The sequence below is a fragment of the Sceloporus undulatus genome, chromosome 5 (genome assembly GCF_019175285.1).
Source record: "Sceloporus undulatus isolate JIND9_A2432 ecotype Alabama chromosome 5, SceUnd_v1.1, whole genome shotgun sequence".
Taxonomy (NCBI): Eukaryota; Metazoa; Chordata; class Lepidosauria; order Squamata; family Phrynosomatidae; genus Sceloporus; species Sceloporus undulatus.
Window position 1 is genome coordinate 106,403,159 of NC_056526.1, and position 23,173 is coordinate 106,426,331.

The 23,173-nt window shown below is 39.8% G+C and overlaps 1 protein-coding gene and 1 long non-coding RNA gene across 6 annotated transcripts in view; both read left to right on the forward strand.

Moving 5' to 3' along the window:
• LOC121931194 overlaps positions 1 to 23,173 on the forward strand; it is a 972,450-nt gene that overhangs the window by 724,681 nt on the left and 224,596 nt on the right. The window lies entirely within an intron of this gene.
• The window catches only part of EFCAB6 (EF-hand calcium binding domain 6), a 132,324-nt gene that overhangs the window by 42,121 nt on the left and 67,030 nt on the right, over positions 1 to 23,173 (forward strand). For all 4 annotated transcript variants that reach the window (XM_042468618.1, XM_042468620.1, XM_042468619.1 and 1 more), the window contains 4 exons: positions 1,968 to 2,138; positions 12,847 to 12,918; positions 13,054 to 13,214; positions 21,909 to 22,079. In XM_042468618.1, the coding sequence (XP_042324552.1) occupies positions 1,968 to 2,138; positions 12,847 to 12,918; positions 13,054 to 13,214; positions 21,909 to 22,079 (575 nt within the window). The remainder of the gene's footprint in view (positions 1 to 1,967; positions 2,139 to 12,846; positions 12,919 to 13,053; positions 13,215 to 21,908; positions 22,080 to 23,173) is intronic.

Genomic DNA, 23,173 nt, shown 5'->3' on the forward strand with positions numbered 1-23,173 from the left:
CTATCTCAGCTCATTTCTTGATTACTACTGTCTGAAACCCAATCTAATAGCCCAGAGGATAGGATCAAAATTTCAATTACTAGGTCCTCTTGCCCATTCTATTGCTCTGCCAATCCTAGAAATCTAAGTTTCCTGAAATTTCTGTTACAGCGAGGCAAATGTTCATTAGGGAAATCATGTCCAAATACAGGGAGGCTTCCACATTTGTGGAGACCTCATGAAAGTATAAAACCCTCAAATAAAAAAACCACTACGTTTTTAACCTAAGAGCACACCACTCAATGAATCTCTAGGTCTTCCAAGACAACTCTGTGGTCAACATCTGCCAGAGGCTAACTATAGAATCATGCTGGAAGACCTACAAGTGCCTACAGAAGTTTTTCTCTCTCTAGTAATCTGTAAGCCCTCCAGCACAACTCTATGGCCAATTTCCAGCAAAGGTGCACTGGAGGATTTAGAGATTCTTAGCAAGAACATATTGATCAATTCCGCAGATAATCAAATCCGCAAAAGTCAAAACTGAAAACATGGAGGGCTGGCTATATATATACTGTATATGTGTGTGTGTGCTTGTGTGTGTGGATACTTTTCCCCCTAAGCAGATAGTAACATTATCATCCTGTATTTCTACACAGAGTAATTCCTCAAAATATTTCTAAAAATGTGGATGCCAATAAAATACTATGTCAAGATCTTTTTATTTGTATTAGGGACAGTGCTGTGGAAGCTATCCTTTTAGGAGAGAATGAGCAATGTACAGTGGGCTCTTGGTATGTGGGGTTTGAGGTGGGACCTCCCATGGATAACAAAATCTGTGGATACTCAAATCTCATTAAACACAGTGGCATAGTGAAATGATGTCCATTATATAAAATAAAATGAAGGTTTGTTTTTTGGAATGTGTATACTCTATTTTTGAAGTTTTATCAAGCTCTGGATGATTGAATTGGTGTATAAAGAATCTGTGGGTATGGAAGGTCGACTGTATAGTTGTACATCCCAACCCCCAAACTGGTCAATAAAGCTTTACTTTTGTGGGCTAGGGGACATGCACTGAAAACAGGTGTTGGGTTTAAGTGCCTTGGCACAAATTAAGCTCCACTATTAGTTTCAACATGCAGCCTAATTACGTATATCACTGTAACTTTCCATTTAATTTAGGGAATTTTTAGGCAGCACTTTTACCAGTGATTGGTCAGTCAAACAAACATTTATATAATGTAAATGCCATCTGTTTATCGTAGTCAAGACCAGACATAGGCAGAAAATGCTGAGGGATAGAATGGAGATTGTTGTATGTGCCCTGTGACCTTTCCTGCAACTTCTATGGTGCTCTCATGCTGTCAGGTGTAGGGGAGGACACTGCTTTGTCACTAGTGTTCAAATCGGCTACCATATTTTTGTACTTGGAATTTGAGGAGTCCAGTTGTTTTGGGCCTGCCCTGATTGTGATTGTTTCATACCATTTTACAGCCCATAGTTCCATTGTGGTGATTTGTCTATCAACAATATTGTACTTCCTTTCTTGCATGAAATACATTTAGAATGCACTTTGCCCAGTTCCTCAAGAAAGATCACAGAAATGATTGTTCACTTTGAGAAAACACAAGGACCAAGAATTACAGTGTATTTTTTACTTAAGCCAACCCAGTAACAAGTGTAGAGACATATAGTTTACATGTTTATAGCTAGCAAAAAGTAAAATAGTAATTCATGTATTCATGAACTTCTATTTAGAGAATTTGTATTTAGAGACTTTTCAGTCGTTACAAATTCCTCCTGGAGAAAAACCATGTAACAGTAAACAATTTAAAAATCATAAAACAATAATTAAAATCAATAAATAACTGCTCAGTGGAACGTAGGAGAATTAGAACTCTTAAAGTAGAATGTGCTTTGGATAGTTAACATTACAGTGTAAAGTAGAATGGCACTAAATGATCTTTTATACCTGCTTGTGTCTTTAGAATCAAGATGGAAAGATTACAAGAAATGAGCTCCGTCGTATTTTAGATTGCATCATGTTCCGAATAACTGATGAAGACTTCCAAGAATTAATCAGGATTATTGATCCAGAACATACTGGACATCTAAGCTACAATAAATTTTTAAACCTGTTTGAAGACAAGGATTCACTAGTAAGTGTTCAGCAGTTTTGTCATTTGAACAAAGCAGCAGAATCTTGTGCTTTGAATATAGCTAAATCATTGAAAAGAAAAATAATTTTAAAGAAAGCAAAAAGGAAAAATGGTTCCTGATCTTCATTCCTAATATCATTTTTGTGTTTAAATCACTTGATAACATATTCATAATGTATAACACTTTACAGTTGTCTCAGTTTAAGTCTGAGCTGGAAAAAAATCTCAATAGGTGTGGTGGGATTTCAACTGGATAGGAAGCCAAGAAGCAAAGAATATAATTTCACTGGGCAAACAGTAGAGAACATTCAGGGGTAGCTGTGTTGGCCATAACAAATGCAAACAAAAATCCATCTGTGATACCTTTATTGGCTAACTGAAATGCACAGTATACTTGTTGCAAGCTTTTGAAGCTCCATGGGTTTCTTCATCAGGCGATATGGTACAAACCAGAGGGGGGGGGGGGGAAGCAATTGGAGATGTTAATCAGATATCTGCATGTTGTTTCAGTCCTTAGGAATGATGCTATGCTGGGCAGGATATCTTTTGCAGACAGGCTCCTCCTCCTTCTGGCCATGCAGCAATAGGGAGGTTTTCAAAGATCAGGAAATTTAGTACATTTGCATCTCAGCAGGGATCCCTCTTTTGCAATCCAATATATCTCCATTCCTGTGAGATCACAGGCCTCTTTGTAGGCAGAGAACAGTAGAGGTAGACATTTACTCAGTCTCCAGATAAAGCAAAAGCCACAATGCACTTTTGCTTTGAACAAAGCACTCAAGGGGATCAGATGCAGCATGAAAGAATTTAAGCATACATACCCCAGTGTTTATGGGTTAAGAAGCCAGATTTCTTGTCTCACTGTTCTTATATCTTATATCCAGTACTTCTCCCCTCAGCTGCTACCTCTGAGGATAGGAAAGATGGTAGCAAACCTTCTGGAAGAGGAACAACAACATATTGCAATAATTAAAATTTTCACTGTTTTGGCTGAGGTGATGGCTTTTTTTTTGTCTTGTTGGATATTTGTACTACCCACATTAGGAATCAGTAATCTAGAGAATACTCATACAAGAGGGTAGCTCAAAGTGCTCCAGTACCATTGTAGCCAAAATCTATTTGGAAGGGAATTTTTACTTGGCTCAGATTACAAGGATCCTGCGAAACCATCTCCCACCTGTATGCTGAGGGGCTGGTGGATCCAAGAAATGATGCAGGGGCAGAAGTTTCCAATTAAAGTACTGTTTTTATTTAAAGGGGAAAATCACACCGCTATTCACTATCACACACTCATTCATTCAAGGCTCAGGAAATCAGGGGTTAGCTTGGAATAGATTTTAAGGCAGAACTATGGTTGATACTTACTATAGATGGTTCTTGCTTCCGGAGTCCAATGGGGTGAAGTAGGGAGAGACACAGTCGTTCTGAGAGTGTTGGTTGAATGGAAGTGCTGGAGCTAGACTAGAGATCACAGTGACAAAGTGTCCCCATGAACTTCAAACTAGCAGACTGAGGGGAGATTACAAGGGGTTTTTAAGGGCTAAAACTAGCTGCAGGGCAAAGGTGTTAGATTGTATGGGGAGAGGTAATCTGGTCTGACAATATCCAAGGGAAATGGGAAGGGAGTTAAGTCGTTAGCCGGCTCATCAGGTGAGACATCTAGGCAATCACCACCCATTCTTTTGATTATGGAGGTGAGGATGATCCCATTTGCAACTCCCAAACTACCTGCGGGGCCAGTCTTAGGTGTATTGTTCCCAAAAGATCCCATTAAGCTGACCTCACCTGGGTGTAGTATGTACACGTCCCTTCACACTGGGGATTATGGCGGCCTGCATGGCGGGGTCCATCTGGGGTCATGTGGAATACCACACACACACCAAAATTCAGGAAAATGTACTCTGGCTAACACCATCCCTCCCTGTTGTCCTTCTGCCTGTCGCTCCGGCAAAAATAATATCTTTCAGATTTCCAGTCTTTAAGTGGAACAGCTTCTTCATAATGTGCACTGTGAGATACATGCTGAAGATGACTTGTAAAGAGGCTTTTTCTTGGTTATTCTGCCACATAGATACGATCTTCCTTTCTTTAGAGGAGGGGTGGGCAAAAATGCAGCCCATCTGCCATACTTATCACAAAGCTGTTTTTGAGGGGGCTCCCATGGTCTTTGTCTAAAATTGGGGGCCAGGAAATGTTTGTGATTTTATATGGGTAGTGTCTCCCCAGGTATCTGGGACACTATTGGCCATTTTGTCATGTTTGGCCCTAATTTTAATACTTCTCTGATCTCCTTTAGGCCTCTGGAAGGCTTCCTTCAGTTGTTTCTTCAAACCAAGACATGATTCGATTTCTTGTTTCAGACACTTGCTGGTGTTTTGTTTTTAAGAAAGGCTTATATAGGAAGGCATCTAGCAGCCAAAAACAGCTAAAGGGCTCCCCTAATGTGGCAAAATGGCTAATACCAGCTTCCAGAGGTTATGAGTGCTATTGACAAAAATAATATCTTTCAGATTTCCAGTGTTTATGTGCGTGTGTTGGGTGGTAATGGTAAGGTAAATACACTAAAGGCACTAGATCCTGTCTGATCTGGGAGGTTAATCTGGATTAGCCCTGGTTTGTACTTGGATGGGAGAGTGCCAGTGATTATCAGGTTCTGTAGGTTCCACTTTCAGACTAGCAAAAACATCTCTTGTGTATTCCTTGCCTTAGAAAACACTATGAAATTTATTATGTCACCATAAGTCAATAAGTATTTTGAAGGCACATAAACAAATGCCAGGAACCTGTGGTGGGGTTTATGCAATACCCCCAACCCTGGCAATTGCCCATCTCCGTTTTAGAGGTATGCCCAGTTTATACCCTTTGGTATACCAGTTTTAATGTTTTTGAAATGGCTTGAAATAAGAAATTTATTATGTCTTTCTCTAAGCATTAGCACTCAAGGCAGCTAACAATAAAATTAAATAAAAGGAATACAATTTAATATAATAAACAGAATTATAGATAAACACTAGAAAGATAAAACACAAAAACCATACGAAGCAATTGAAATGAAATGTAAGAAAATTACATTAAAATGTCATTTAAAAGCAGAAATAAGAGAAAGCACAGCACTCACTAAAGCCTTTCTATAGTCATCCATCTGATTTGTTAAAAGCTTGCCTGGAGCAGCAGGCACAAGGACAACAAGGAGTGATGGTATGCCACAAGAGCTCTTGGAACTGTCCTCTTGTGTGAGTATTCTCTAGTTCACCGATTCCAAAAGTGGGCAGTACTGCTCTCTGGGGTGGTGGAAAGATGTGGTGTGTGTGTGTGTGTGTGTGTGTGAGAGAGAGAGAGAGAGAGAGAGAGAGAGAGAGTAGCAGGGGCTCTTCAGTCAAAGGTATTGGTGCACAAAAAAGACGAAGGGAACCAGCAGCTTTTAGGACCATGGTGGAGATAAGAATTGAATAAAACACTCTTTTAAAACCACCATTCAGCCTTACTCTGTGTGGTGGTGTCCCCGGGTGCTTGCCTGCCCATGCCTCTTTCATAACTAGTGGTGGCTGTGGTTGGGAAACTGTTGTGATCCTTGGGTACAACTGCTTCCAAGGCTCAGAGCAGTGCTGTTTTGGGACAAACTGACTGACTGGAGTGAGGAGTTATAGCATATGACAGCAGAGAAGTATCCAGGGTCGATTCTTGGAAAGAGTCCTTTCCCTTGGAGTGGCTCATGTAGTTAAAATCTTTCCTTTTCCCTCTCTGTACCAGTCTCTAGTCCAGAGCATGTGGCCTCTGTAAACCTCCTGCACACATGCCAGCTGCACTCCCTCTACACGGTGAAGGATTGAGAGTTTTTCCTTGCTAGGGAGAAAGATGGGAATCTGTGCCCTTCTGTGTCCTGGCAAAGAAGGATTGAGAGTCCTTCCTCACTGGGGAGAAGCTTCTCACTTTGCATTCTTTACAACTTGGGAGTAGCAACCAAGCAACTGGCTGAGCAGTGACCAAGAAGCCTCGCTCCCATGCCAGCCTTTGCTGCAAAGCCTGCATGGGCAAGTGGTGACTGAGTAGCTGGTTGAGCAACAACTGAGAAGCCTCTCACTCACACTGGCTTTCACTGCAAGACCAGCATAGGCGAGAGGCTTCTCAGTTGCTGCTCACTCAGCTTCTCAGTTATTGCTTCCATGGTGAGTGGTTGCAAAGGGAGATTGGTTTTGAATTCCCACAAAGTGGGAACTATGAGCAAGGTCTCCTGAGGAATGTGTGGATCCCTGCTTACAGATCATTTTAGAGAATTGTTCTCCATGGTTCAGCATACTTGTGCGTAATATTATGGATTTTATTATTTATTATTTATTAGTCACACAAATTAGGCTAGTGAGTGTCATATCATTATGCTCTGAATGGTAGGAAAGCTTTGATTATATGGGAGATGGTGTTTGCTGAACTGTTAAAAGTGGCATGGCTTCTGTTCTACACAGGAGAAAGATTTCTCTCTGGTTAATTTGGATATATTTTCCACAAGTGCTGCATTTCATGCTTTATCATAACAGAGCAACAGCTATGTTGTTGCAGGAAAGGCAGCAAATATTGTGCGACGCCTTAAAAGCTGACAAATTTATCATTCTATATGTTTTTATAGACTACAGCCCACTTCATTAGATGTATGTAGTGTTATCCTCAGTTGACAAATACTTCAATACACCCTCCTTCTTTTTTTTGGTTAAAGTTATGTAGGCTATCAGTTGATCAGTCAATCATTTTGTTTATCTTCTGCTTCCTCCAGCATTGGGGCTTAAGGCACCTTACAGATTAATATAAATAAGAAATACAAATAAAACCACATGTACCTAAAACTCTACAAAAATCAAGATTAAAACCTTTAAAAATATTTTAAAGCATAGAATAAAGGTTGTTTGGAACACTAAAACAGAAAGCCCTTACATGTGAAACAATCAGTTGCCAAACACCTGTTGGAATAGAAACATTTTCATCTCCCAACAAAAGGACAGCAAGGAAGGAGCCAGCCTATGCTCACAATGAAGGGAGTTACAGAGTGTGGGAGCAGTTGTGGGTAAAGCCCTCTTCCACATCCCCACTAAGCATTAACCTCCAGTGGTCTGCATTTTCCAGGGACAATCCCAATTAATTCTCTGTCATCACACTTTTTCAGCTGCTTTTAAAATGTCCCAATTTCTCTCTTTTCTTGCCATTTTCTCTCTTTGTTCTCTGCCTACTTCAGTGGCTGGAAATTGAAATCAAAGTTAGTTTGTACTCAGTTATCTCAGTAGGGGGAAGGGGAAAAGAGAGGGTAAACTCTTGCTCTTCCCCGTAGGCTCAGGCAAAAGCAAAGTGCTGCAGCCTCTCTAAGGCAATTTTTGCCATCTTGGTGACAATCTGTTCTTGCTTGGGCTGCACGTTTTCATCATGTGAAGTGGTGGAAGGTATATAAACATGCCTGTGAAGATAGGAGGATAGAGAGAAGCCCCTCTCCCAAAGATCTCAGAGTTCAAGCAGGCTTATAAGGGATGATATAGTCCTTCAGATAACCTGGACCCAAGCAATCTATAGCTTTATATATCATAACCAGCACATTGAATTCTGCTCAGTGGAATTGTTAAAACAACGGGGTTGTGTGCTCCCTGTAACCAGCCCCTGTTATCAATCTGGCTGTAGCTCTTTGGGTGAAGATTAGAATAACAGAATCATGGAGTTCGAAGAGACCACAGGGGCCATCCAGTCCAACACCCTGCCATGCAGGAAATCCCAATCAAAGCATCCCCGACAGATGGCCATCCGGCCTCTGTTAAAAGACCTCCAAGGATGGAGACTCCGTTGTCTGAGGACTACTCTGGTGGTCATGTGGCCAGCATGATTGCACTGGATGCTGTTACCTTCCCACTGAAGTGGTACCTATTTATCTACTTGAATTTGCATGCTTTCGAACTGTTAGGTTGGCAGAAGCTGGGACCAGTGACAGGAGCTCACCTCATCATGCAGCACTCGGGCCTCGAACTGCCAACCTTCCAATCTTCCGATAATCAAAATTGGCATCTTAATCACTAAGCTACCATATCCCTTATAATCATGTATACATAGATGTTTTATTTATTTGATTTACTGAACCCCCAAAAACCTGAGTCAGCTTATCCATGGGTCAGTGTAAGTACTGCACTCACTTCAACTCTTATTTAAAACGGGAATCACCCCCTGGTGAAAGGCTGAAAAATGGGAATAATTTCAGACAAGAAACTTGAATGGGATTGTAGAAACAACTAATGCCATTTCCTGTAATACTGTCTCTCCCCAAAGCTTCTTAGGCTGTCGGACGTGGGGGACTGGCAACTCTTTTTTCCCTTATGTGTCAAGGAATGGTAACATACAGTGAGCCCTTGGTATACACTGTGGCAGGGGTAGGCAACCTGCGGCCCGCGGGCCGGATGCGGCCCGGCAAGGCCTTGGGACTGGCCCCCGCCCGGTCCTGCTGCCGATTGCCGCCGGAGCCTTTGGCCTCTCGCGTGAGGGCATGGGGCCTTTGGCCTATCAGGAGGAGGCGGTCAAGGGGGGGCAAGCGGCAAGCAAGGGGGGCAATTGTCTATAGAAGCCTCCAAAACATGCATTTATATTAACATTTTTTTTAAAATCAGCAAATTTTTTGCGTGTCCTCCATTTATTTAAAAAAAAATGTTGTCCATTTGAAAATTTTGTCCTACCTTGGTCTCGGTTTATTGATTTAATTAAAAATTTTTTTAAAAAATATATTTAATTATTTAATTTTTGGCTTCGGCCCCCCAGTTGTCTGAGGGACAGCAACCCGGCCCCCGGCTCAAAAAGCTTGCCTACCCCTGCACTGTGGTATGGTTCCAGGATTCCCTGAGGGTAACAAAATCCATGGCTGCTCAAGTCACATTAAATACAATGGAAGTAAAATAGTGTACTTTATACAAAATAGCAAAATCAAAGTTTGGTTTTTGGAATACATATATTTTTCTAATATTTTGAAGCCATGAATGGGTGAATCTGTGAACAAAGTATCTGTGAATACGGAAGGCCAGCTGTATTTATGGCCATTTGCTATAACTTTTCTTTCTTCCTGAAGACCCTCTGTGAATTGACAGCCAATAGTTCACAGACTAATGCATTTCAGGCATGACCATTTTCAGTAACATGGCCCTGCTTCACATCTAGTTTTCCCTTAAGCAACAAATATATCCTGATTTTAATTAATCTTTCTGAAATCCCCAATGAAATTGAATCTACGTTCTAAGTCTATAACTCTAATGGGAATGTATGGGAGGACACATTTTTTAATCTTCTCTTTTAACCTCACTGATTCAGAAATTTGAAGCACCGTAATGGTTTCAACCATCTCTTCCCCCAAGAAATCGCCAGATCTGCAGTTATATTTAAGAGATGATCAATTATGGTTCTCCACTTGTATTATTGTGCATACAGTTTTACACTTATGTTCCCCAGTGCGTTTTCTGCAGTTCCATATATTTTGTTATGTGTAACTTTTTATAGGCATTTGAAAGGCACAAATTACATTAACACTATTTTGTTCAGTGAAACACTGAATAGTTTTTATGATATCTAGTGGACTGTGTGTATATATGTGTGTGTGTGTGTGTGTGTGTGTGTGTGTGTGTTTGGGGGCTGGGCAGTGCTCTGTATGCTTGCAACACATGCTGTTTCCACAGAAGAAATCTCCCTGGCAGGAATTACATCTGTTGTTTTAAATACTTATTGCAATGAACCATGCAGTAATTAATGTTTTGCAAATGATTTGTAGCTTCTTCTTACAAACTGGTATATTCTCCAGTAAATGTCAACACTGATTCATACTTTCCCCCCAAATGATGCTTGGATGACCAAAAGTCAACCACCAGATTATTCTTGTAGATACTATTTTGACATTAAATAGATAATCTCCAACCTATCATTGTCTGTGGTAGCTAGGGTCTACGAGAGTTACAGTCCAGCAATATCTGGAGAGTCAAACATCCCCATTTTCTTGTCTGTTTGATAACTTCTTTCAACAAGATCTGCTCTATAGGCTTGCTGCAGCCTGAAGTTTCCTTTCCACCCAGCAGAGGCTGTCACCCTAGTCCTTTCCCAAGCCTTGCGCCAGACAAGAGATTCACCTCTGTGCTACATTCCCCCTCCAAACTGAAAAGGTACATGGTTGACTGAGTGCTTTGCTGCTCTTGTTATCCTCCCCTGTAGGGGAAAATCTCTCTCTCTCTCTCTCTCTCTAGCTTTGCTTCGCGAACAAAGATTCAGGAAGGACTCATCCCGCGCTTTGTACAAGCGTGTTGGTGACTAAAAAGGCCAACCCCCGGGACAAACAGGGCCAGTTGCAGAAAGCAGAGCGGAATGGGAGGAGGGGAATGTATGGCAGACAAAACTGACCTGACCATGGTTTGGTTGGAGGCTCCCTGTCTCCACAGCCAAAGTACAGTCAGCCCTTCTTATACACAGATTTTTATACACGGATTCAAGCATCAAGTTTGAAAAGTTTAAAAAAAAATAAATTTCAAATATCAAACCTTGATTTTCCATAAGGGACACCATTTTGCTGTGTCATTATATTTAATGGGACATGAGCATCCACAGATTTTGTTATCCATGGGGAATCTTGGAACCAAACCCCAGCGTATAACAAAGGTCCACTGTACTGTACTGCTGGCTGGAAGTAGCCGTTACACAGTGAAGCCAGCTTCCCAGTCAGAATGCCATCTGGGGGAGCTTCAGTGGCTGTTTTCACAAGTGACCAAGCAACATGCCTCTCATTTCTGGTGCTGTCATCCAACCTGCAAGGGGAATGGTGGTGATGGTAGGGTCTATCTAACTAAAAAGATATGGTACTGGTGTGATTCTATATTAGCTATTACCATGATACAGTTTTCAGTCTTGGTTTAACCTAAGGAAGACCAAGAGTTTTGAACAATGCTTTTCAAATTCTTTCTCCCAACCCTAAACATTTAAATGTGCTGGGGCTCCCTGTAACTTATTGTAAGGGTTTTTTGTCCCACAAATCAAACCCCACGACTCATATTTCAGTAGTTAAAGTCTTGCCTTTCATTTCTAACAAGCATTTCAGTATTTGCGTTTTATCAACTGTATTTGTATTATTTTATTGATGTAATCCTGCCTCGATCCTTGGGAGAGGCGGGAAATATAAATAAACTTTATTATTATTATTACATTGTTTATGTATAATGTTCAAAAATAATATCTTGGTTGTGCATAACAATGGTTTGGATCCAGAACAAGTTAGCGGGACTTGAGTTTGATTGAAACCATTGGGACAAGTTGGCAATGGCATGTTACTGTGGTTGCAGTGGGATTTTAGTGCAATTAATGTAGTCTGGATCTAACCACAACATTTTCAATTTTAATGGACACGTCGTTGAAATGACTTAACCTTTGAAAGGTTTTTAGTATGCTGTTGTAAAATAGACATGCACACACAGCTTTTGCCTGGAACCGTGATATGATGTGGGTGAAATATGATACAGCTTCTGCCCATAATTTTTATTCAGTATGTTATCTTCTTTGGAGTGAGACTATGCTATCAGTATTTTTACTACTGTATTATACTAAGATAAACAGCCCCTCAACCAAAGGTTTTATAGTTTCATCAGAATCTTTGATGATATTTCATGTTTATTAGATTATTTTTAGGGTCTCAGTGCATCAGTCAAATGAATAATGATTTACTCTTTGGCTGAGACAAATATAAGCAGCAGGATTTTGGGGTGGTTTTTTAAAGGAAGTCAGGGCTTGGTGATAATCAGAAGACATACCCAGTATACATAGGTTTTGCTGAGAGTATTTTAATATTCTACAAGACTGTAATTTTCTACATATTGTATCACCGTTTCACTATCTTTTGCTGCTCTAAAATTCATATGTTCTAAAATGTATATGTTCCAAAAATGCTCTAAAATTTACAAAGACATATATCTGGAAAACATGAAGTGATATGGAACTATACAGAGAGCTTCAGGAAAGGGGGGGGGTTCTGTGGAACAGGACACCATTTTTTTTTCTTTGCAGAAAATGTGGTTTCATGATATCCAAGATTACCCTCATAACAAAACTTGGGATCTCCCTGTCTCTGCTAAGGGGTCAAACAGACTGGCAACTTGGAGCAGCCTCTGGACTGCAGTGAATCATCACTGCTACCATTTTGGACAACTGAAAGTGGCGATGCATAATTTCTTGTCACCTTTCAGGCAAATGGGGGTAGGGTGGCTTTTTTGTTTGTGAGGAGCCCCTGAAACAGCATGGAACAGACCCACAAGGGTTTTTTTCAGCAATGTAAATGTGTATTTTTGGCTGAAAACATGTGGCAAATGCCAAAGCCTCTGAGAGTCTCTTGGAGTCACCAAGGCCATATTGGATCCCATGAAGAGCTGCATGCATCAGGGATTGCACCTGTAAATCTAAATAAAAGCTTGTTTTTGCTTTTGTTTTTACTGATAGAGGAAGCAATGCTCAATAACTTCATCAGATATTACCATTTTTCTGACTTGGGGTACCTTCAATTCAAATATAAATTTAGGGCAGTGAGTTTTTCTATTGATTTCTAATTTTAAACAGTGTCTGGTGAGAGTCTCTTTTTAAAAAATGAAAATCTCTTGCCTTTAATCTTGTGCATTACTTAGGAAATAGTTTATCAGGAAAGTTTTAATTCACTATATATATATATTTTTTAACTCAGGCAGATTCCAAACCGATTCATGGTTCAAAGAAGCCTAAAAAGCCAACTTCTGTCCTTGAAGCTTGGAGGATTGTAAGTAATGAAAATTTTGCATTTTGAAAAAACAATCAACATTTTCTCCTTATTTAAATGTATAATTTTGCTATGTTAATTGCTAAAACCCTTTGTAAATCTGTGACTTTTCTTGTCCAAATGGTTGCATACTAGGCAGAGGATGTATTGACTGAGCAAGTCAAAGGATACTGGAATGAGTTTCACAAAGCTTTGCAGGCATTTGACCCACAAAATAATGGCATTGTTAGCAGGAATAATTTCAGAAAAGTTCTTCAGCTGTATTGTCCTTCATTAAACGACGATCATTTTATTGCGTAAGTAACTGGTATAGGAGATATTAATCTCCTGTTTTTGCATTTTATTGCATTTTATTATCATCTCTCATTTTATGAAAGTCATTAGAAACAATTGCATTCCTTGGCTGTTCATATATACACTTACTAATAAATTAGAAAGTAAAGAGCACAGACGCACCCAAGCATGTGTGCATCATCTCTTCACAGACTATTTCCAGAGTACTCAGTAAAGGCCTGTTTCCTTTCTCTCACTTCTTCCATCTCATTGTGCAGAAGCATGGAATAACTTCCACAGTACAGTGGTACCCCGGGATACGAAATACCCAGGTTACGAAATTTCCGGGATACGAAAAAATCCCATAGGAAATAATTGTTCCGGGTTACGAATGTTTTTTCGGGTTATGAAAAAATGTTTGGTGCTTTTTTCGGCTTTTTCGCACGAAATCGCAGCTTTTCCCCATTAGCGCCTATGGCATTTCGGCTTGCGAATGCTTTTCGGGTTACGAAAGCGGCGGCGGAACGAATTAATTTCGTAACCTGAGGCACCACTGTACATGATGAAAGAACTGGGTGGGGATTCTCATTTTTCATTGGCTAAAGATTTATTGTTACCTGCAGTTGCTCTCTTTTACTGCTTGCTTATGCAAAGATGGGTAAAGGAATAACGGGAGTGTTCATAGAATCTTATGAAAATCCTCCATGCGTACTTGAAGATTTGCCCTTGGTTGGCTACTCCTTCAGCCGTGCCTCACCAAGTGGTCCTGTTATCACAGAACACTCTAGATAGCCATGTCTTTGTAACTGTGGTTAGTCCAACTTTTGAATTCAAGCAAGTGAGTATTGTGGACTAATGGCCAACTAAGATTCTTAGTGGTAAATATGAACAGAAAGATAGCAAGAGAGAGAGAAAAAAAAATAACATAACAAAGTCATTCCACTCAGTAAGCATAGAGGAGGGCATATGATCAGAAAATATAAATTGCCATAGGAAGAGTAAATCACCAATCTAAACATAGAAACAAACATACTGGTTTGTGAACCTTTCCTTTTGTGAACCACACACATTATCTGCAGTTTTGAGGGTGTGTGTGTGGAGAGGGGGATCTCCTAACTATTTAACACTAGAAACTTTTTTTAAAAGGCAGAAATTCTCAGGAAGTTATGAGCTGAAATAAACTATCACTTCAGGCTACATATTTCAGAATGACATGAATGTATAAACCTCTTGCATGAAGGAAGATAAAATGTCAAGTAACGGCTAGATTACAACTAGTCTCACACATATTGCTTGTTTGAGTTTAAAAGGAGAATTAGCAGATGAGGATGAAAGTGTTATTTTCCCTGCTATATGCAGTTTGAAGTGGCAGAATGTGCAAGCAGGTGTGTGACTCTAGTCTGTTGGTTAGGTATTTTAGCTTCACTAGCAAGTAACAAGTTCCAGACCTCTTGATGTATACATGAACAGTCCTGCGGCACCTGAAATGTTTGTTTACAATATACCGTATGTACTCGACTGTAAGTCGACCTCTTGTATAAATCGAGGGCAGGTTTTTGGGCCAAAATTATGGATTTTGCTATGACCCATGGATAAGTTGAGGGTAAAACTTAGGTGCATGTAACAAAGGATGTAAAAGATGAACTTACAAAATTCTGGCAGGCATAACTGCTGAGATAGTGGCACCTTTGCTTTCTGATGGTTCAGTGTATATATACTTTGTTTCATGCACAATATTATTTTTTAAATGTTGTGTAATAATTGTATAAAAGCTGGATGCATGCGAGAGTAGAGACGGTTGGTGCTTCTTTTTAGGTGCTCCCAGGATGGACGAAGCACTTGCATTTTGCCTCTCTACCCAGAGAAAGGAAGTGACCATATATATATATATATATATATATATATATATATATATATATGAGTTAAAGTACAGGACTTACATTGACCCATGGATAAGTCAACCCATGTTTTTTGGGGTCAATTTTTTGACCAAAATTTCTAGACTTATATGTGAGTATATACAATAAGCTTTTTAAGACCTGAAAACGACAGGTCAAAAGAAGTGACTTCTGGACACTTTGGGGACATGGTGTTCAGATTATGACATATGTCCTCATACAGCCAGAAGCTGCTCTGAGATCATGCTAATGTGGCAAGAGCCATACAGTCCTCTAGATGCCTGTCTGGAGTCAGTAATGGGATGGATGAGGGAAAACAGACTCAGGCTGAATCCAGAGAAAACGGAAGTACTTGTGATAGGTACCCCAGGTCCAGGTTTGGAGATTTGTCCACCTCTCCTTGACGGGGTCACACTTCCCCTGAAGGACTCTGTTCGCAGTCTGGGGGTGCTCTTGGACTCGTCGCTCCACCTCACATCTCAGGTGGATGCGACGGTCAGGAGTACCTGTTATCAGCTTCGGTTGATACGCCAGCTGCGACCCTACCTGGGCCGGGGGGACCTTGAAACTGTAGTACACGCTCTGGTAACCTCTCGTTTGGATTTCTGTAATGCGCTCTACATGGGGCAACCCTTGTACCATACCCGGAAGCTTCAGCTGGTCCAGAACATGGCAGCAAGGCTGGTCACTGGATCTTCCAGGGCTAGCCACATAACACCGGTACTTGAAGATCTTCATTGGCTGCCTATTTGCTTCCGGGCGCAATACAAGGTGTTGGTTGTTACCTATAAAGCCCTAAATGGCTTCGGCCCAGGGTACTTAGAGGACCGCCTCTCTCCATATAATCCACCCCGCACTCTCAGATCTGGGGATAAACATCTTTTAAAGGTTCCAGATGCGAGACGAGCTGTCACCACTCAAAGGGCTTTCTCATTTGCGGCCCCTAAGCTCTGGAACTTGATCCCCGACGAGCTCCGCTCGACCCCCTCCCTAGCCCAATTTAAAAAAGGGCTGAAAACGTATTTGTTCAAACAGGCTTACCCCTAATAGCCCTATTATGTTCCCCTCCCCCCATTGTTAGCTTGGAAGTGTTATTGTGTATTGCCGTTGTTTTTATGCTGATATTGTAATGTTTTTATTGTGATCTTTTTATCTGTCATTGGGATGATAAATCCCACTATTGTATGTCACCTTGATCCCTGGAAAGGCGGGATAGAAATAAATTTATTATTATTATTATTATTATTATTATTATTATTATTATTATGGCCCTAGCCAGATCATGGCTAGAGTGGCCTCTGGCCACTCCATCATGGCCATCTGCTTCGGGCCTTTGCTAATTGGGTGCAGTAAGTGTTACTTGAAATTTCAAACAGACTATAATTTTAGACACTGAGATCAGAAACGAACACAGAAAGTATTGACAGCGACAATTGAATTATTAACACTGGCTATTTATAAAACGGTTGCTCATAAAATGAACATTTTGACACTTGGTGAGTCAGTTAATATATGGAGTGTGATAAGAAGCAATGATCTCAGTTCAAACCTCTGGTCTCTTGCAATCACAAAACCTTTATGAAACAGAACTTAAGAATGACCAGGTCAAAACTTTACAAGAATTTGGATATATAAAATAAAATGTAATAATTTATTTAATGACAATGTGACAGCACTCCATATAAAGCCAGGGCAGGACTATTTTAATATCTAGATATAAACAGTAAAGATCAAATGAAGACAGAACAAACTATAAGAATAGCATTTGGCCACAATCTGTGAGTTAGTCAAACATACAAATTCCTGAAGAAAATCATGAAGTTAAATGTTAATGCCATAATCTGGGCTAAATTACAATTGTCACATTTTCAAAGGATATCAAGATAGTTATTTTACTCAATCCTCTTTTTTTGCTTCATGTTACTAAATTGTACTAAAATTTATTTCAGAGGGTGTTTCAAAAGATGACAAAAATGATAAATAATTTCTCATATGAAGGTAAAAAAATGAGATTCCATAAAAGCACAATATGAATAAAGAAGAGGCAGCATTATCATTATATTATGTCGCTATGAGGCCTATAAAATTAAGCAACTGTTACATGTAACCAAATGATCAAGAAAAAAAATGTGGATCCCAATGGAATTATCAACTGACATGAATGGAGAAAACTGCCCTTTCTAGTCTCTAAATAGCAAAGTAGATCACCAACCCAACTTTGCACTCTCCATTGGTGTTGTGGAAGGAATGGCATAAAAGTCTAATGCTAACTTAATAGAGAGAAATTTGTTAGTATAAACAGTGGCAATCTAATGGATTGCTTACAGTTTATATGAAAGAATAATTCTGATTACCAGAATGTAAATCCAACTACAAAGATTAAAAATAATGTAGCTCTAAATACATAGCATTATACATGTTATATTAAACTGTTTGTTGTTAGTGTGTGCTTTCACGTTGTTTCCAATTTATGGCAGTCCTAAGGGGACACAGTCTCAGGAATTGGTTTCTTTTCTTTATATCCTGTATTTTCTGTTGACAGAGAACCCAAGGTGGCTTACAACAAATTTAAAACTAGACACAATTAAAAACCTGATGGTCCAAAAGTTAAATGACAATTAAAATTAGCTATCATGTAAAAATTTTAAACAGTATAAAATCATTTGAAAGACATAACATTGTTCTAGTTTCACTATTAGTGCAATGAAACTAATACATACATACATACATACATACATACCTCCCATGTATGTATGTATGTATGTATGTATGTATGTATGTGTATCAATTATTCCACTAAGTTAACAGTGATGCAGCAACGGAGGTACCTTTTTGGACCTGCAGTGGGGCTGTGAAGTCATAAAATTGTTCTTCACAAAGTTATGAGAGGGGGAAAAAGGAAAAACTAATTGAGCAAAGTACAACTGTAGATTTGCAACAACCTGTCACACAATCCATAAAGCTGGTTTTGTAAATCTTATATTTAGCTTCATGGTTAGAAACTGGAGGGGAAAATCAAAACTTAAGGACTGAAACAGAAGGCCATGAAAGGGTGGCTTGAAGCCGCCCATGGCTAAGGCGGATTGGGGCTGTGGCAGCTACGTGCCACAACTGCAATCTGCCTTAAATTTGGCCAACAAAGGAGCGGCAAAGAGCTGTTCATTTTCAGCTAGCAGAAAGCCAGCTTTTCCAGTCCTGTGGTGGCTTCCCGGTGCTCTGGTGGCATGTGGTGTATAAACGCTGCATTGTGGAGCACCCAGAAGCAGGCCCACGTGTAAGCAACCAGGCATCATAAAGCTGGCTTCTGGCCGTCTTTGTAGTGTGCTTCATCTGCACACCACACTCCCAAGCTAGCCATTCTGTTTTGGCCCTGAGTTATTAACCATCTGCAGACAAACTGCAAACAAAAAAAGAAGAAAAAAGAACCATAACCTTAATATAGGCGGTCTCTCACCGCCCTAGTTTGCTCTGCGGGGAAGCTGCAGCCTCCAGACCGCGAGGCTTCCCTTAAAAATTGGATTCTTTATGCGGAGCCATTGTGACACCACAATGCGCCAATGGCGCACTTGCGGCGTGACAATGGCGCCGGGATGTGTGGATGCTAAGCGTCTGCCATGTCAAAATTTTGACGTACAGATTATGTACTAGGGTTGCGGGGCGTATATAAGCAGTGCCCCGAGGCAACCCTAGTCTGTATGCAGGCCTGCACTTTCGCCGGTCTGTACACACCATAGAAACAAAATAAGCACATTGGAGCATTAAAAAAAACCTTAGATGGCTTTATGACACTTTGTCTTACATTAATGATTATGATAAAAAGGACAAAGATAGGATGGAGCCCTCATTAAGACACTACAGAAAGTCTTGAGATACCGAGATGTTATTGAAACTGAAATAGTAATGCTCCCCATAGGCTGAATGTGTAGTACACTGTCCACTTTGTTGTAGATAACTTACCCATCCCATTTTACAAACAGATACTGTACAATGTTAAAAATACACATACAAAGCGAAAGAGAGAGATGATTAAGAGGTGAAGTTCCCTATTGTCCTGACAGTCTTTGGTTTTACGCAAATCCTTAATCTTGATTGAAAACAACCAACATAAAAAAAATCAGGATTAAGAGATACGTGCTGATTGTGAACCTCTTCCAGATCTTTCTGAAGCTAATAGCTATTTGTCTATCTAGCTGGAGTTTAATTTGCGTGTCTTTTTCAAGATTAATCATATTACTCCAAAGAACAGTGGATGGCAGTGTTCATTCGCAAACATTGTACTGACAAGGGATTCCAGATCCAAGCTACTGCATTTTCACTTGTCAGGTTGACACGATTCCTTTAAGCACACTGATATTAGATGTAAGAGTGTCAAATATATAGAGGAAGTTTCATGACTATGCAGGGAGATTTTAACATAGTTTTAGGAAGGGCTTCATTAAAGAGAAGATTTTCAGCAGAGAGGGGGAAAAAAGAATAAACCACTTTTCTGAGTTTTTGCATACCTTGGCACAACCTTCTTATTGACCTAGGGTGATCCTTTGCTTGAGATGAGGGCTCTATTGGAATCAGAGGACAATATACAGTCTTCAGCAATCATGACAGTACTGTCTTCTTCTGAGCAGATTGATAGGCATCCTGATTGCAGATGACTTTCTGGCAGGTGACATTCAGACAGAAGAACATGATTGTAAAGTCCTGGCATATTTCATTGGATGCAGATCTGTAGATTTAATTTCATATTTGTAGCTACTGTACTTCCTATATATGATGAGATATACCGTAGTTGGATTAGCAGGTGTGAGGATGATCAATATTGCAAAACTGTAATTTCCCCCACTTATTTTAATTTTTGTTCTTAAGAATGGTAACTTAGGGTAGGGGGGCTTGTGTGATGTAGTGGTTTGAGCATTGGACTGTGACTGGGGACCAGGGATCAAATCCCCATTCTGCCATGGAAGTCACATTCTATCAGCCTCAGAGGAAGGCAAAGGCAACCCCCCCTCTGAATAATTTTTGCCAAGAAAACCCTGTGAAAGGGCTGCCTTAGGGGAGCCATAAGTCAGAAATGACTTAAAGGCACACAACACAAACAACAAAACTTAGAGTATTTTTTTCCTAACTGAAAAACAAAATCCTCTTAACTGATCTTGTGATGTAATTTGCAAGAGAGAGCCAGTGTGGCATAGTGGTTTGAGGGTCAGACTACAACTCTGGAGACCAGGGTTCGAATCCCAGCTCAGCCATGAAGAACTAGTGAGTGATCTTGAACATGTCACATTCTCTCTGCCTCAGAACAAGATAAGGCAAACTGCTTCTGAACAAATCTTGCCAATAAGACCTCATGATAGATTAGGGTCACCTTACCTTAGAAAGGACTTGAAACACACAATAACAACTGTTTGCAAGGGCACACAAATATAAGGATATTATATGCTACTCCATAGTTAATTTTATGAGATTGTTGTTGTGTTCCTTCATGTTGTTGTGACCCTAAAGTGAACCTACTGCATGACTTTCTTGGTAAGATTTGTTCAGAGGAAGTTTGCCATTGTTTTTCTCTAAGGCTGAGAGAGATTTGCTCAAAATCACACAGTAGGTTTCCATGGCTGAGCAGGAATTTCAACCCTGAGCTCCAGAGTCCTGGTCCAACACTCAGCCCACTACATCACACTGGCTCTCACTTTCATCAAATAGTTAACAGTAATTCTTAATGTTGTGTTTTGAACAATTTTATTAAATGCTTTGATAAAAAAATTAAGTGGCAATATAAATTAAAAAAACCTATCTACCAACTGAACTTGCAGCTCAAGTCTTACATTTATATTATTAATCTGACGTGCACCCAGTAAAATATTTCAAATATTAAAAAGTACAGTTCAAAAGGAATACCGTACAAATGTGTTAATACTCAGTGTAGAAAAAAGGAGGAGTATTGATTCTAGTACAGTACTGGCAATCTCAGGCCACATTCCCACAAAGATTTAAAGTGAATTGCTGATCGGGTTATGTGACCCTCAGTCCCATTTGAAACCAGTTCTGATCCTACTGTGATCGGTTTCAATCGCGATGAAGTGAGGCAAACGCAAAAAACCTGCTCTTTCCTGAGACTTGTTATTTGGTGGTTCTTTTGTAAAGAATCAATTCTGAAGCGTGTTCAACAAATGGGAACGACAGATCTGAATAACATCATTCTGGAGGAGAGGGACTAATGGCAGAGGGTGTTTACCATCCCTTCTCAGTTTTTGCTAGATCCACCGCCCCCCCCCCCCCAGCGCTGCCTTTATGCTTGTAGTGTGACCTATGGGCCCATGATTTTTTTAAAAATAAAATTGATAGGATATTCAATTAATTGATTTTGCAACTACTTGTAATTATCCAGGCGATCTGATGGCAAGTCATAGTGAGGCAAGTAGTTGCAAAACCAATGAATTGAATCTTCTATCAATTTATTTAAATATATATAGTTCACAAACTGGGCTGCCGGGCTGTCACTTACATCACTGATGATTGACATGCATTTTGAAGCAGCACAAACTAGTGGGGACAACAATCATACCAAAAAAAGAAGAGATTACAAGGGGATAATGAAAAGATCCACTTTCATAGTGGGAACAACAAACCTTTTGCAATAGATTTACCAACACGGAGCAAAGGCAAATCACAAACCAGTTTACATGTAAGTGGGAATGAGCCCTCAGTCTTCTACCATTTACCTAACCATCTCATTACACAGAGGAAGATTAATAATTTTGGGGGACTGACTGCAAGAAAAGCCAATTATCTAGAAAATAATTATTATTTTAAATATGCCTTCTCTAGACTGTATCAGAAATACCAAGATGATACTACAGAAGGGGTCCTATACAGGATGCTCTTACATAGTCTAGGAGTTGCTGATTTGCCAAAAGAAATAACTGCTATATCCCGCGCCCCTTCATCCCGAGGAAGTCAACACAGAGAAGAAAATAAACAGATGGACCTTCCAGAGAGGTATTGTATAGGTGACTGGTAATGTAAACAATTCCCTGCTAAAGCTTTAGATGCAAAGTGCAAAACTCTCCAGAGACTTATTTATCATAGTCAAAATTTAGTCTTCCCTTGACAGTTTTCTGCTACTTTGCCAATGGAAGAACCCCTAAATTTTTTCTTGATGTAATCCGGTGAAATTTTAGAATCACACAGCATCTTTTATTCCTTGAAGGTGGCTACCTTCTGTTTTTACCTGTAGCATCTGAAATTAAGTTTTTTTATTTAGCTATTGTGACTCACAAACATTCATGAAGTTATCTTTTCTGAATTCCTCTAACCTCTTTTAAAGCAATCATAGGGTCAGCCTAGATGATATGCTTAGCATGTTTTTAGAATATATACTCCAACATTGGTGAAAGATGTAATTTTTTTGCCATAGTATGTTATTTTTCTTGCCTATATATTTTGTATTTCTCATGCTTTGCTTGTGATTGGTATTAGAAGGTAAACTTTGTAAAAGGGAATATATATTTTTCTTAACCTCTATTTTAACCCAGAGCCATAAGCCATCAGGATATTATGTAGTAATTATCTTTATAAGTTGGTGGTGCTTTGTGTGCAGAAGTACTTCACTTTCTTGGGTCTACTGGCAAGCAGTTCCATTGAATGACTCCCAAATTCTGGGGCTGCAAAACACAAGACAAGTGAGTTGCAAGGGATGGCTTTGGTCAGTGTGGATACTAGGCCACTCTCATTCAGAGAGTGGGATCAGATTCTACTTTGATCACTACATTGTCCCCTGGTGTGTTATTTTTCTTTTCCCTGTAGTGAATAACAGCTACTAACTTATGTGGGAGAAAGTAAAGTGGTAAGTTTAGGGAAATCAGTATGACAAGGGTTAAGCATGTTTCTTATGCCTGCTAAGGCTAGTAAATGAAAATTAAGCCTACGCCTATCTGTATATCACTCATTTGAGATTCTGTTTCTCATTCATACTACAGTGTTGAGAAGTGACATGATTTTGTTGATCTACAAAAAGGTTTCACATCATTTGTCAATGTACAGTTGTTAAATGAATGCTGGTTAGACTGTTTTTCCTTGGTGAGCAAATATAC